Source organism: Pleurodeles waltl, chromosome 1_2, assembly GCF_031143425.1.
Source record: "Pleurodeles waltl isolate 20211129_DDA chromosome 1_2, aPleWal1.hap1.20221129, whole genome shotgun sequence".
In the NCBI taxonomy this organism is placed as follows: Eukaryota; Metazoa; Chordata; class Amphibia; order Caudata; family Salamandridae; genus Pleurodeles; species Pleurodeles waltl.
The window spans coordinates 98443846-98459699 of record NC_090437.1 but is presented as its reverse complement, the minus strand read 5'-3'; the positions used below and the strand labels follow the sequence as shown (position 1 = coordinate 98459699).

The window sequence follows — 15854 nt, the reverse complement described above, 5'->3', positions numbered from 1 at the left end:
CCAACAGGCAGTCCTCAACATGCCCTTCAACCAACAACAGTTATTCGGCACACAGGTGGACACAGCCATAGAAAAAATGAAAAAGGATGCCGACACAGCCAAAGCGATGGGAGCGCTTTCTTCATACCAATACAGAAGGACATTTCGGAAGCCTCAGTATAGGGGAGGGTTTCAGGCCACAGCCCTCAGAGCCATCCACCTCACAAACAAAGCCCTCATACCAAACACAATATCAAAGAGGGGGATTTCGAGGGGTCCTTCAGAGGGCAATTTCCCAAATCCAGGGGGAAATTCCAATCTGCAAAGCAAGCCACTAATAACAAGCAGTGACTTTGCCATCACCTTCCCCCAACACAAATCCCCTGTGGGAGAAAGACTGAAAATGTTCCACAAACAATGGTCAAACATCACAACAGACACATGGGTACTATCAATTATCCAACATGGTTACTGCATAGAATTCACACATTTTCCTCCAGATATTCCCCCAAAAGTGCACAAACTATCATCGCAACATCTGGCAATGTTACAAACAGAGGTGCAGGCACTATTAACCAAACAAGCCATAGAACTAGTGCCTCATCATCAAAAAGGAACAGGGGTCTATTCCCTGTACTTCCTCATTCCCAAAAAGGACAAAACACTAAGGCCAATATTAGATCTCAGGACTCTCAACCTCCACATTCAATCAGAACACTTCCACATGGTGACACTACAAGATGTAGTCCCATTACTGCAACAGGGAGAATACATGTCAACACTGGATTTAAAAGATGCGTATTTTCACATACCCATCCATCCAGCTCACAGAAAAAACCTCAGGTTTGTGATACAAGGAAACATTACCAATTCAAGTTACTACCCTTCGGGATAACAACAGCCCCGAGTATTTACAAAATGCCTTGCCGTAGTAGCAGCATACATAAGGAGACAACATATGCATGTATTCCCATATCTCGGCGATCGGCTAATAAAGGCCAACACTCAAAAACAGTGTCAAAATCACACACGTTATGTAATAGATACCCTACACACACTAGGGTTTTCAATAAATTATCTAAAATCACACCTGCAACCATCCCAAATTCAGCAGTACTTGGGAGCTACACTCAACACTCAAAAGGCGCTTGCAAGTCCAAGCCCACAAAGGGTGCAATCATTCCACACTATGTTGCCAACAATACAGCCAAATCATCACTACACAGTCCGATTTGTGATGAAACTCCTAGGCATGCATCGCAATTGTCCCAAACGCACGGTTACACATGCGGCCCTTACAACAGTGCCTTGCAAAACAATGGTCGTGGGCACAGGGTCATCTCCAAGATCTAGTGTTGATAGACCGCTAAACACACTATTCGCTTCAGTGGTGGAATCCCACAAATTTAAACAAAGGGCGGCCTTTTCAAGACCCTGTGCCTCACACCATTCTCACAGCAGATGCATCAATGATTGGGTGGGGAGCATACCTCAATAATCACAGTATACAGGGACAATGGGACAGCAAGCAAAAGCAGCTACACATAAATCACTTAGAGCTGCTAGCAGTCTTTCTAGCACTAGGAGCCTTTCAACCTCCTCTGGCTCACAAACACATTCTTGTCAGAAAAGACAATATGACAACAATGTACTACTTAAACAGGGGGGAACACACTCATCGCAACTTTGCCTCCTAGCACAAAAAATTTGGCATTGGGCAATTCACAACAACATACACCTAATAGCTCAATACATTCCAGGGATTCACAATCAATTAGCAGACAACCTCATTCGAGATCACCAGCAAACTCATAAGTGGGAAATACATCCCCAGGTACTACACAAACACTTTCGTCAGTGGGGGACACCAGACAGATCCGTTCGCCACAAACCAAAACGCAAAATGCCAAAACTTCGCGTCCAGGTACCCACACCCTCAGTCCAAGGGCAATGTCCAAGCCACCGCCGGAGGAAGATCCTTCTCCTTCCTGGCAGCGAAGACCTGGAACTCTCTGCCCAGCCACCTTCGCGCCATACCTGATCACCTCACCTTCAGAAGGCAGCTCAAGACCTGGCTCTTCGAGCACTGACCCCCCCCCCACCCCCCCCCAAGCGCCTTGAGACCCTTTATGGGTGAGTAGCGCGCTTTATAAATGCGAATGATTGATTGATTGAATGCTCTATGGATCAACTGGTCAGGGATATTTGCTTACCCTTTTCCCCCTCTCCTACTCATTCAATTTCTAGTCAACAAACTGCATCAAAACAAACTCAAACTAATACTTATAGCACCAGTGTGGGCACGCAAACCATGGTACACCACACTGTTGGACCTCTCAATAGTACCTCACGCCAAGCTCCCAAACAGGCCAGATTTGTTAACACAACTGTAGCCGGTTGTCTTCCAACGCGGCTTTCGACGCATCGGATTGGCGCTGCTCGCCCGCCAACGAAGACAGCATTCCCCGTTGCCGTAGCAACGAGGAAGACGGCGCCTGCCCCATGATGCCGGATTTCCAGGTCCCAGGGGTAGAAAACAGTGAGGACGGACGACAGTCGAGGAAGGAGAAGGAAGAAGACGCAGTGGAACCGAAGGAGACGGCGAACGGCGATCGGGACCAGCACAAAAGAAGTTCTGGGAACCCCGACGTTCCCAGAGCAGGAGCAGACCCTGTGGAATAGGAAAGAAGCGAGGACATACGCGGAGGCTGCCACGTCCCAGGAGGGGCGTGGCTGACCAAGGTACGGTCTTTTTTTAAAGGATAGCAGACAATTAAACAGAGGAACGGGGGTAGGGGGGAAGAGAGTAGGAACAGTGTGGAGGGGGTTGGAGAGGGGAGCAGCTGGGAGGGGCAGGGAAGTGACGGGAGAAACCAGGGAAAGGATATTAGAGGCAATTGTAGTGTTGATTCTAAAAAGTAACCAAAGAGCCTTAAAACCAAGTCATTTTGCTCGATAAAACACAAAAGGGTGACAGTATATACACTATCTTATTCCTGACTTACCACATACTCACTCAGGATCTCTCTCTATCTCTATCTCTATCTCTCTCTCTCTCTCTGTCTCTCTCTCTCTCCCTCACTCTCCCCTTCGTGACTAACACTATTACAGTCTGTGTAACTACATACCCTGACTTGCCTTCCCTTCGTTCCTTTTCCGGTGCATCGGGGAGTCTGTCAGAGGATCATCGCCGGTCAAGAGGGGAGCTGGGAAGACAAGACAAGAGAGACACATTACGGGACAAAGGACACCCCAACTCACAAATTTGACAATATTCAGAAATTATTAATAAATTACCACTTCCACCCACTCGAACCTCAGAGTCCTTCTTATCACCTAACCCACTGTAACAACAACACAAACAGCAGATCAGACACCCCAATCCAGCGATGCTCAATTTAGCAATCTGGCTCCTGAAATCTTAGAATGTGGCTATCTAAACCTGCCAAATGAGTGTATGAAAGTCATTAAACAAGCAAGAAAAACTAGCACTAGGCAATGTTATGTGAACAAATGGAAAAGATTTGTTTTCTATTGCCAAGCAAAACACATAACTCCGTTGGATGCGTCCAATCAAGACATTGTAGGATATTTACACCACCTACAAAAAGCAAATCTAGTTTTTTCATCCATCAAAATACATCTCACTGCAATTTTCTGCTTATTTGCAAAATAAACTGACAAAATCCCTATTTAGGATACCAGTCATTAAAGCATTCATGGAAGGTCTAAGACAAATCATACCTCCAAGAACTCCACCAGTACCCTCGTGGAATGTTAATATTGTACTTACACGATTTATGGGCCCACTATTTGAACCCATGCACTCTTGTCAGATCCAATTCTTAACTTGGAAAGTAGCATTTCTAGTGGCAATCACTTCATTATGAAGAGTTAGTGAAATACAAGCTTTCACGATTCAAGAACCATTTATACAAGTACACAAACATAAAGTTGTACTACGCACAAATCCAAAATTTCTACCAAAAGTCATCTCACCGTTTCATTTAAACCAAACAGTGGAACTCCCAGTCTTCTTCCCACAGCCAGACTCAGTGGTAGAAAGAGCACTGCATACATTAGATATAAAAAGAGCTCTAATGTATTACATCGACAGAACAAAAGCATTCCGTAAAACCAAACAGTTGCTCGTCGCATTCCAAAAACCCCATACTGGTAACCCTATATCCAAACAAGGCATAGCCAGATGGATAGTGAAGTATATACAAACTTGTTACCTAAAAGCTAAAAGACAACTACTCATTACACCAAAGGTACACTCCACTAGAAAGAATGGAGCAACATTGGCCTTTCTGGGAAACATACCAATGACAGAGATCTGTAAGGCAGCCACTTGGTCCAAACCTCATACCTTTACCAAGCATTACCAGAAAAGTAGTTACCGAAGGTAAGTAACTCGTTCGTTAGCAACACAACAAGCCACAGTAGGACAGGCTGTACTAAGAACACTATTTCAAACAACTTCAACTCCTACAGGCTGACCACCGCTTTGGAGAGGATTACTGCTTTGTAGTCTATGCATAGCATGTGTATCTGCAGCTACACATGCCACCGAACGGAAAATGTCACTTACCCAGTGTACATCTGTTCGTGGCATGTTCTGCTGCAGATTCAAATGCGCCCCCCCTCCTCCCCGGGAGCCTGTAGCCGTTTAAGTTATAATAAAAAATTGTACATATGTATATAAACATTCCTTTACTTAAACTTTGTACATACATCTCTATCCCGTTGCATGGAGATCTTTCTATTCTCACTCTATCGCTCCTACCATACCCTCTGCGGGCAAACAATCTAAGATGGAGTCGATGCCCATGCGCAATGGAGCCGAAAAGGAAGAGTCGCTCGGTCCCGTGACTCGAAAAGACTTCTTTGAAGAAAAACAACTTGTAACACTCCGAGCCCAACACTAGATGGCAGGAACTGTGCATAGCATGTGACTCTGCAGCGGAACATGCCACAAACAGATGTACACAGGGTAAGTGACATTTTCCATATAAATAACGTGCCAATTCATTACAATTCTGGTTGTCAGAAATCAAAGTTTTGTAAGAAGCTTGTAAAAGCAGTGGGAATGAGAATGAATGTTATCATCTTGAAACAGAACAGTAGAATAAAAGTCATTATTTGTTAATCTCGAAAAATATGTTGATTTTGTCTGTTGTATTTATTTAGGTGGACACCAGTGACAGTTTTGAATGGCAAAGACAGCTGCGCTATTACTGGGATCTAGACCTGGATAACTGTGTTGCACGTATGGCCCTTTCACAGTACACCTATGGCTATGAGTATCTGGGAGCATGTCCACGACTGGTGATAACGCCTCTTACAGTTAGTACTCAGTGGTTTTTCATTATTGTCATCTGTGGTTTACATTTTGGCTGAAATACCTGTTATATTTTTGTCTTTAAAAAACAAGTTTACTTTAAACTATCTCTATAAATAAATGGTATAGTATAGAAAACGTTACCATAAAGGCAGTGAAATGTAAACAAAGCTATGTAGTCACAATGTACAAAAAATGACCAGCCACATAAGTGGGTGAGGAAACGTTCTTGATGTGACCTGTGACTGAGCACCCATACTGCTTAGACGTGGAGTGATCAATAAAAGAAACCTAATTTCCTTATGGATTTTCTGGATTTAGCTCTAGCAGGTGGGCCTGAGCAGCAATGTAAATCTTAGGAGAACTGTGTATGACGTATGATTTACAGGAAACCAACCACATAAGGCAATTAAAAAATAAAGTTTTAAAACAAATTGCATTAGAATAATAAAGAACTAGTGCGTAAACTTAAAAAAAATGTAGAAAATTGGTTGAGGGGTTCAGGACAATGTTCAAACACCATGCTTGGAAATAAAACAAGTGTTTTATGTTATTCAGTGGAAAATGGCTAATATCCTATTGTGGAAGTGTTACCAAGACATAGGGTAAGAGAGGATGGCAAACGAGTGAAAAAGTAAAATAGATATTATGGACTGCATCGCCATAAATATTATCTTTGGACTTGGAACTCTTTTCAGCAGAAAAAGTACTGTTGAGCCATGCATCCTTTCCAGTATTCAGTTGCTTGTTTCCTTTGATCCGAGTGCATGTTGAGCAGATTGTGCTAAAATACAATATAGTGAAAAGGATATGCCCCTCATCATATCCAAGAAGGTTGTGGGTTTGTCTAAATCCAAAGTGGAAGCTCATAAATGATGAAGTTTTGCCTGCAGAGCATGAACATTTTCTGAAATCTGTAAAAATACACATAATGTTGTTTTTCTTTCATGTTGTTTGGGAATAGGTTTGGCAAATTAGCCCACTTTGGCTTAACTATTGGACAGTTACCCTATAAAATAGACAACAGATCCCTAAGTCCTCAAACTTTTTTTGATCCCACAGTGAATTTGTCAAGTAGGAAGGAAACATCTTCTTTTTCAGAACCTTTTAGGTGCAGGCACTTCATTGGTTAATGGGGTAGGTGGTTTTCATAATGGACTGAAGGCTCTCAGTGAAGTAACACTCCAGTCTCATTGAAAATTCATTCTTGGGATTGTCTCCAGCAGTCCTTGAACCTTTTCTTTCAGGCAGAGATACAGTTTTGGTTATTACAAATCTCCAGGTGCTTCCTCTAGTTTATAAAGTAGGGATTATCCCTCTCTTTTCTAGACCTATATTGAGGGTCAGGGGCTCCTGGGTGGCTTTTCAAAGAGGATAGGCTAGTTTGCTGTTACCACTATACCAATTCCCTCATGTGCCCCACTTGCACTTTATTTCCAGTCACATTTTACCCGTTTTCTTTGTTCTCTGCCTTATGGTTGTGGAAGTACAACAAGACAAATCTTGTTGAAAATGAAGATGGCTAAGGACTTCTTCACATGGCCAAACCTCTACTAACCAACAAACCCACCATGTTGCACTAAGAGAAATTGCACAGCTTTTCACAAAAACACACATGAGATGGATCTAGTGGTACATGGACCATTGGAGTCTAGAAAAGAATCATTGATCAAAGGAGGGGAGTGTAAACCTCTGAGCAAAACTGCTTGATAGTTCAAGGCAAGGTCAAAGACCTTTACTCCCATTCAGTTCCTCTATTTAATTATCTGAATGTGGAGAGGCAGATGGGTGTCTAGCATGTTCATAAGCCCAGATGTGTGATCACATTTTTAATCACCTGAAGCAGAATACGATCTATAAACCTAAAAATCTCTTAACTTTGCAACCAAGTTTTATTTCAGTTTTCACCCAGAATAATTGCTCATCCCAGATATCATATTTTAACAGCAGCCAGTCCATAAATAAACAGTAATACAATGGACAAAAATGGATAAAAGGCAGAAACCAGCACAATTACGTATGTGATACAAAAAACATATAAGGCGCTGTTGCTGTTTGGAGAAATCTTTGTACTCTCCTGCTTTATAGACCAACTATAAATGTGATAAGAAAGGAGTGGCCGCATGCTCTTAAAATTAGTTAGGAATATTTTGATGATTAATATTTGACACCTCAGTGTCTGCCTAGTAACTTGACAAAGTGCCCGGCCACTCCCATGTTAACAGAAGGCGGCATCTATAGTTCAGAGCACACCATTTTAGCAGATCATATAGTTTCAAGACATCAATGACCTAATACAAAAAAAACTTTTGGACCCCACAGCATAGGTGAGTGTTGTGATGCCCGAAGTCCTTATTGCACCTATTGGCACTTTTAGGCATCCAGTTACTGGCCAAATAGGGTTTTCATGTTGTCCTAGAAGTAATGCTATGTGCAATGCTCTTTGCTCCAGAAGTGGTGACAGAAAGAAGAGCAGTGCCTTAATTGGAGTTACATAGAAACAATGTTAGCAATTCTTCTTCATGAAATAACACGTTTGATATTGGTGATTGAGAGTACATAATTATGAGAGCATTGAGTTATATTTTGAACCTGCCACATCAGGAATTGCTGAAGTCCTTTGGGTTAGACATTTCTGTAGGAAATTAACCTAATGTGCTACATTATGTAATGGCTGTGGTACATGGATGTACCTAATTAGGGTTGAGGCTACATAATGCTTAGCAGGTGGATTTCTTTGATAGGATTTCAGGCAGCCTTCACAAAGATACAAACGATGAGGTTCAGTATTTGGCCTGTCTCGTTTATATATGATGAAGTAACCAAGAAGGGGAAGGAGAATAGCAGGAAGAAACTATCTACTATGTTGACTTGAGCAGAAGTTGCAGGTATTCGATTAAAGGGCACATCTTGGAATTAGGAAGTATTACTATTTTCCAAGTTGGCACCCACGACTCCAGACAAGGGAGAAATGAACACTGGTGCATATGCGCATATCTGCAACTGCAACCCATGCCACGTGACCCACAGTGACCCCGCGAATGACAACAATAATGCTGAGGGTAAGTCCTGCGGCGAGATCCATGACCCTTGTACCACACAACCATCAGAAAGTCTAGAATGCGATGCAGCAAGTCAATAAAAAGAACAACAGAGTATAACATTAGATGTAGTACAGGTAGTACAGGATGCACTGGAGTTCAAGGTTGAATGGAAATGAGTGTGAATGATACAGAAAAGCACAGCAGAAGAAATGAAGAATTTACAAGACAGAAAGCAGATCTGAAGTAAACCTCAAAGTGGATACACATTGAGAGTGGGGTTTAAAGACACTGGAGTTAGAAAACGAATGAAAGAAAGTGTATGTGGCAGACAGAGGAGTGAGAGAGAGGGTAGATTTATAGGCAGAGAAAGCAAGTGAGAGATTGAAAGAGATCTGGGTGTGGGGAATGAAGGAGTAAGGGGGAGAGATAAGGAAAAAGAGATGATGCGAGAGAGGGGAAGAGTTAAAGGAAGAATGATAAATTGAGAGTAAAATAGAGGGGAATGTGAGTGAGGCTGCGGGAGGGAGACAGAGAATGAAAAATTGCTATTATAGCCGGCGAGACAGAAACAGAAACTTCAACAAATGCACTGGGTGAGAATGAGAGAGTAGAGATGAAATGAGTGAGTAAAGAAAGGGGAGAGAACGATGAGTGCCAGAAAAAGGAGAGAAAGACTTTGTGTATGTGGGTCAGCAACGGTGAGCAAAGGTATAGATAATATATAGGATATATAGAAAATGAAATGAAAGGCTCCAATCTGATAGAGACATCTAGCTGCAGATTCCATACTTTAGAATCTTCCCCAGGCGTGAGCCTGGATCTGGAAAGTTTTTTTTCCCCATAGCACATCTGCATGTCGGAAGAGGGCATTGCGTGACTCAGTATCGACGTCGTCCACTGGATGTGACATCAGCGGAGTCCATATAATCCCCTTCCCGATGCGCCAACAGTTCCTTCTTTTCCGCGCTTGCAACACGGATCCGGTAATGGTTATACAGGCCATTTGTGGCCTACTTTGACGTTTTCTTTGTTTGGACAGAGTGCTTTTTTCTATGTCTTCTGGGTTCAAACCCTGTGGGTCCTGTGGATGACAAATGTCAGCTACGACCCCCCACTCAATTTGTATGTAGTGCCTGGGCGAGCACCATGATGTTGAAGAGTGCAACTCCTGTCGTCAACTTTGGCTGAAGGCTCTGCAAGAGCATCATATTAAGCTTCTGGTGATGCAGATGTTGGAGCTGTCTCTGTCTTCCCATCGACCAAGGTCTCCCTCTCGAACTGATGTCCATTCGAGGGGCCCGTTCAAGGAGTCATTCTCGTGGACGCTGTTCTCCATTGACATCAAGAGGTAAGTCTCAACGCAAGCGGTCGAAGTCACAAAAGTTGCCAACTTGTCCGCATACGACTTCCCACCATTCCTCGGTTGAGGAGTCGAGGTTGGAGCCTACCCTGCATCTCCCTCCCTTTCCAGGGGGACAAGACAACTCTTGACCAGATGCATGAATATTACTCTTCCCTTCACGCTGTCTTTGGTGAATCACCTTCCTCTGGAGCACCTGTGCATCCCAAGGAGGTGTGAAGTTCCTTGACTGTGTCTATGCTGGCAGGTTTACCCTCGGCTTCAGTTAGCCCTTCAGCGTTCGGGGTTTCCACCTTCGGGCTGGTATCTGATCAGCCTACTCCAGTGACTCCGCTGGCGGCACCCATTGAAGTCAAATCCCTTTCTCCATCTAAACCCTCATGTTTATCCTACTGAGAGAGATGGTGGAGAAGCGGTAGAGGAGTTGGAACCTACCTTACAGAAGGACAGCTGGTTAACTGAACTAGCTGTGGCTAGTGGCTTGGATTCTTCTCCAGCCTCAGGCCTACTTCCCCCCTGGACCTGCTACGAAGGAGAGATCCTCTTTTGCAGACATGCGGAAAAGAGTTGCAGTAGTGTTGCCGCTGACACTTCCTTCAGTAGAATTAACTTCAGATCCCTTAATTGATGTCCTCCATCAAGGCCAAACAAGGGTTGAAGTAGTGCAAACCACTACATGATGTTATGTTAGGGGCTGGGCTAAGCTTGATACAGGGGTCCCTGTTGACTGGGCTATATCCCGCAGGCACCATCCTGCCCCTGATGATCTGGCTTGTCTAATAAGACATCCTACTCATCAAAGTTTGGTAGCACAGTCTGCTTTTGCCTCCCATGATATTGAGTCTCTCCCACATGTCCCATCTGATAGAGTCCAGAAGTCTAGGGGTCTGTGGCAGGCATATTTTTTCCTCCACAAGTTCTGCTCTATGCTCTGTGAATACAACCTATGTTCTTAGACGTTCCATTCTTTATGGGACTCATTGGCAAACATCTTGCCTACGCTTCCAGAAGAAACCAGGAGAACTCTTACTCCTATGATTCAAAATGGCCCGCAAGCAGCTAAACTAATCATTCACTGTGGTATGGATACGTCGCCGGGCCTGGCTACGTACCTAAGGGTTTTCAGAGTTAGTCCAAGCCACATTGACTGACATGCTGTTTGATTGTGCCCATTTATTTGGTGCACAGGCATACTCCGCTTTAAGGCATTTTCGTGCCAGTAGGGGTGGAATAGCAAATTAGCTTGGTTCAGCTCTACCTTTTGACCTAGTTCTTAACTCCTGTACTAACTAGTTAGGTGTTATTTGTCTTTACTTATTCCACAGAGGAGCCATGCTACAGCAGGACCGTGAGGGGTATTCAGTTCTTTATCTGTTACAACCTAATTGTGTTACCTGGTGGATGTTCCTGCTTTCAGCAGGTGCTATTTTTCCTTAAATTGTTATTGGGATGTATTGTGCCCTGGAACACTATGGGGCTTTTCATGCCTGATGTTCAAGGCTATTCGCCTTCAAATTTTTCAATTAGAGCCTCTTACAGGGTTATTACTTTTTAATACATCCGATATAAAGGTGATATCATTTACTTTAATCTGAAGAAAAGCTTGTGCTTAAGAGTTGTTACCTTTATTGTTACATTCATGGTATTTACAGTAATCTAAGTAGAGTATTTGAGTATTTCCTTGTATGCTGGTGAGCCTTCAGATATATGTGCACAGTCAAGACTTCTTAACTTGTGGGTTATTACACCTTCATTTAAGGGTACAGAGTTGCTCCTTTGGCAGAGAGTTTGTTTTTCTAAATTGTGATATTGTGGACTTATACTAGTATCCCTTATAGGGAACTTGTATTTTTAACAGCTCCTTGAGAGTATCAGTTGTTTAATCTCTGTTCAAAGAGGTATCGTTATTCGTATTCTACAGCACTAAGAGTGTCTGTTTACTAAGATCATCTTGTACTTCTAAATAACCTAGCTGTTCTAAACTAATTGTGGTGTACGTCTGCTTTTACCTATGGTACAGTAGTATCAGTGTTGCTACTTTTGATAGATTGGATACTTTAGAAGCCATAAAATATCTTCTTGGGGACTTTAAGACTTAGATAGCTATTGCAGTTTGACAGATTGTGTACACTTTGGTATAGACATTTCTATAGTGTCAACATGTTCTTGGAACATTATTCCTTTCTTTTCCTGGCTTATGTCAGTTTATCCTGGATCTTCAATGGGACGTATCTATCTGTAGATTCATTTCAGTGTATTGTAGAGAATAATTAATATTATTGACTCTTTGAGAGTTGTTCTGCGCTTGGGCATTTGCATTCAAGACTTCCTTCTTTATGGAAGGGTTTTACTCTATTCAGGGGTACTTCTTCTATATGAAGATATTTATATCTGTTTTCTTAAGGAGGTCATTTTAATACCTCATCTAGGTACAACTTCATTGTTTACCTGACTCTAGCTATTGTAGGTTGGGTTCACACTCTGAGAAGTGTTGTCATAAGACGGAATATACAAAATGAGACAGATTATTTCTGTTTCAGAATCTTGTAAATTTTCCATTTTGTCTCATTGACACCTTTCTAGTTCATCTGTAGATAAGTCTTAATCATTATAAGATTCACATACTGACCTTAGTTTCCACCAAACTAACAAGATCACTTGTCATACTTGTTGTTTTATTTAGCCTTTCCTTTTAATAGAAAAAAAGAAAAATATATATAGTTTGTTGATTACTACATTGATGTTTATTTGTTACACTCCTATGTTAGTTGGTATATATATTGAGAATAACTTGAGGATGTTCTGATCATATTTAGCTACATTTCCTTGAGACAAGTATATTTATATGCCAAATGGTTGCTATTGTTGTATCCAACTTCTTTTTTAAAGAGGGGAATTGTATATTTTCTCTGCAAAAGATAAATATTCTGTGTGTGTCTTATAGTGTCGGTCTAGTTAGGCTATACCTTTACATGGTTAGGAGTTTTGCTCAATGGCATTTATGCTGCTCTGTGTTCCAACAAGGTAAAACATGCAGTTTCAGACTACATAAAAGAATAAATAGATTTATCTTCACTAGCTCATTGGGTGATACTGTCCTACTGTCTTGGATAGTGTTTCATTGTCTATATAACTTTCATTGCTGTGGTCCTTTCTGCAGTACCTTTGGGGTGCTCTTGCATGGATTTGAATCCCATTAAGGGAGCAAATAGTTGTATCTTCATTTTGTTAGCTTACCTCTAACCTCTAATTGGTCATATTAACATGGATTTTCCTTATTATATGTTTTTAATTGTTTATGACTTCTTATCAGTTGTTCATCCCACTAGTGTTACATAATAAAGTATGTTAGGGCTCACCTACATTGGTATGGATGCCCAGTTTTTTTTAATTATTCTAGACCAGGTTTTGTTCTAATGACATTTTTTTAATGGTCTCAGTCGTGGGTGATGCTGTCACCTTGCTTGCAACATTTTTGTAACTTTTCCTTACTGTGGTCCTATGCACAGTTCTTTTAGTAAAGGGGATGTATTTCCTCATAGGTATTCTTATGAATACCCTGTCTATTTCTCTTGTGCTAAGCCAGTTTTCTTCTGGTTGGACAATCTCAATATCATTGGGTTGCTTCTGACACACATTTGGCATACTAACATGGATGTATTTATTCTCATGTTTTTACATATCTTATGGTTTTATTTAATTGTGGTTCCTTCCACAGGTTTTGATGTCATAGAGTATATCATTACTCACCTTAATTATTATGATTGCCCAGTCTTTTTCTTTTGTTCTAGACCGGTTTCGTGATACTTAGAGACTTTTTGGGAGATCTCAGTTCACATTCCCTCCTCTAGGTTATTATGATTTTGGTATCTGATTTTAAAGTTAGGACTCTGGGGCTAGATGTCTCTATCAGATGAACAAGTTAATAGATCCTGTCTCCACCAGATAATGTATTACCGGATGTAAGTAATTTGTTCACTAGAGTGAGTTCCTGTAGCATGTCAAGCAGATTCAGATCATGTTTCTCCTTATAACATAGAAGTCATCAAGTACCAAATTGTTTTACACCCCAAAGATATGCTGAGAGGCCTATCAAAGTGACAACCAAAAAGGGGACTGATGAAAACCTTAGATATGTACAATCAACAATGCCTGAGATTTAGCAGGGTTTCTCCGACTACCTAGGGATTGGCAGAAGTCTTAGTGGAACTCAGAGTGACCAGGAAAATCAGTGTTCAAAAGGTAAATAAGAACTTTTGGATGTGGAGTTGAGGAGGAGTTTAAATGGATGGGCAGGAGTCATTGGTGCGATCAGGCGTTTTTAAGACCTAAGAGTGAGCAAGACTTTGGGGAACTGAGATTGAGCATGAGTCTCAGGAAGCTGAGAATGAACTGTAGACTCTGGGACCTAAATGAAACAATATTGCTGAAGTAAATCTTGACCCTCTATGCCCCCTAAGAGTAAACTGGAGATTTAGAGATCTGGTAGTGACTATGTACCAAGGAGCTAGAGAAGTTTGTGGAAATCTAAACTTTGCAAAGTCTCCTGGTGGACATTGTTTTCGGTGAACTGAGGGTATCCTGAAGCTTTTAGGTATGTGTGAACAAGTACTATTGAGCCTAATGGGAACCAGGCAAATCTGGTGACCAGAAGATGAGCTGGAATCCAAAAGCACCTGGGAGATAGCTGGAGCCTCTGAGATCTGATCCTGAGCCCAAACCTCAGGGGACCAAAGAGTGGAAATGAGCTTAAGGGTCTTTTGTTAAGTGGGTAGTTTAGGCACGGATTGATAGGAAGTAACAATCTCAAGTCCTTAGGATGCACAGAACCCATGGGTCCTTGAGGTGCGCAGAAGACTTGAGCTTGGGTGTGAACATTTAGGGCCATGTTTGTTAGAAGAGACTGAGAATCCCTAAGGATGAACAGGAGTTTTAGTTCCTGACAGGAGATCCAGAGATCGGAGGGTGAGCAAGGGATTGGGGAGAGAGAGCAACGCATTCAGGGACCTCGAAGTGAGAGCTTTATTGACCAGGAGGTATGTGTCAGAAAACAGGTGATCTTTAAGGGAGCAACAATGTTTCTAGTCTTAGATGATGCTACTGGCCTTTGAAACTTCAAAAAGCATACTTTAGCAAACGTTTCCCCCTTAATAAGCTCCTTATGTTAACCACACAATGATCCATGAAAGGTTGTGATGTGCAAATGTGGACCACTTTTTTTGGGTGCCTGGGCCAATTTTTCATCCCAGTCTGACCCTGCTGGGAAGCCCGCTCCGACCTCTCTGTCTCTCCCTCCATAGGAAATGGTGCAGGCGGGGTACTGTGTTTCTTTATCCCACCAGAGATTCTTGTGATGTTATCAGTATTTTTCACTAAATCAGGTTCCTCAAGACTTGTGTGCTCTCACTGGTACCAATCAGTCATCGTCCCAAGCTTTCAAACTACTCCCAGGGTCGTTCGGGGCCAGTACAACCTCAACTGTATGTCCCCCACAATCCACATGCCTTGGGCTGGTACAGTAAGCACGGCACCTTGGCAGGTAGTTGCGTCCATTAAAAATGGCAAAAATAAGCGTCACAGGATCATCTACTATCTCAGCGTGGTACAGGAGTTTGCTGCATGCATTTTCATTCATCACTGCTTAGGCTAATTAACCCTTTCGTGTCACAGTATCTTCCGCAAACTATTCCTTATGTACTGTACACCCAGGTGAAAGGCCACTTTGGAGACATGGGGGGTCATTCTGACCCTGGCGGTCCATGACCGCCATGGCGGAGGGCGGCGGAAGCACCGCCAACAGGCTGGTGGTGCTTCCTTGGCGATTCTGACCGCGGCGGTAAAGCCGCGGTCAGAAAAGGGGAGCTGGCGGTTTCCCGCCGGCCCAGGGAATCCGCCATGGCGGCGCTGCTTGCAGCACCGCCATGGGGATTCCGACCGCCTTCCCGCCAGCCTGTTTCTGGCAGTGTCCACCGCCAGAACCAGGATGGCGGGAACGGGTGCCGTGGGGCCCCTGGGGGCCCCTGCACTGCCTATGCCACTGGCATGGGCAGTGCAGGGGCCCCCTAACAGGGCCCCACACAGATTTTCACTGTCTGCTTTGCAGACAGTGAAAATTGCGACGGGTGCC

General features: G+C 42.8%; 1 protein-coding gene across 2 annotated transcripts in view; it reads left to right on the top strand.

The window, feature by feature from the left end:
* The window catches only part of DNAH6 (dynein axonemal heavy chain 6), a 1211389-nt gene that overhangs the window by 409487 nt on the left and 786048 nt on the right, over nt 1-15854 (top strand). For both annotated transcript variants that reach the window (XM_069236637.1, XM_069236634.1), the window contains exon 28: nt 5173-5328. In XM_069236637.1, coding sequence (XP_069092738.1) covers nt 5173-5328 — 156 coding nt within the window. The remainder of the gene's footprint in view (nt 1-5172; nt 5329-15854) is intronic.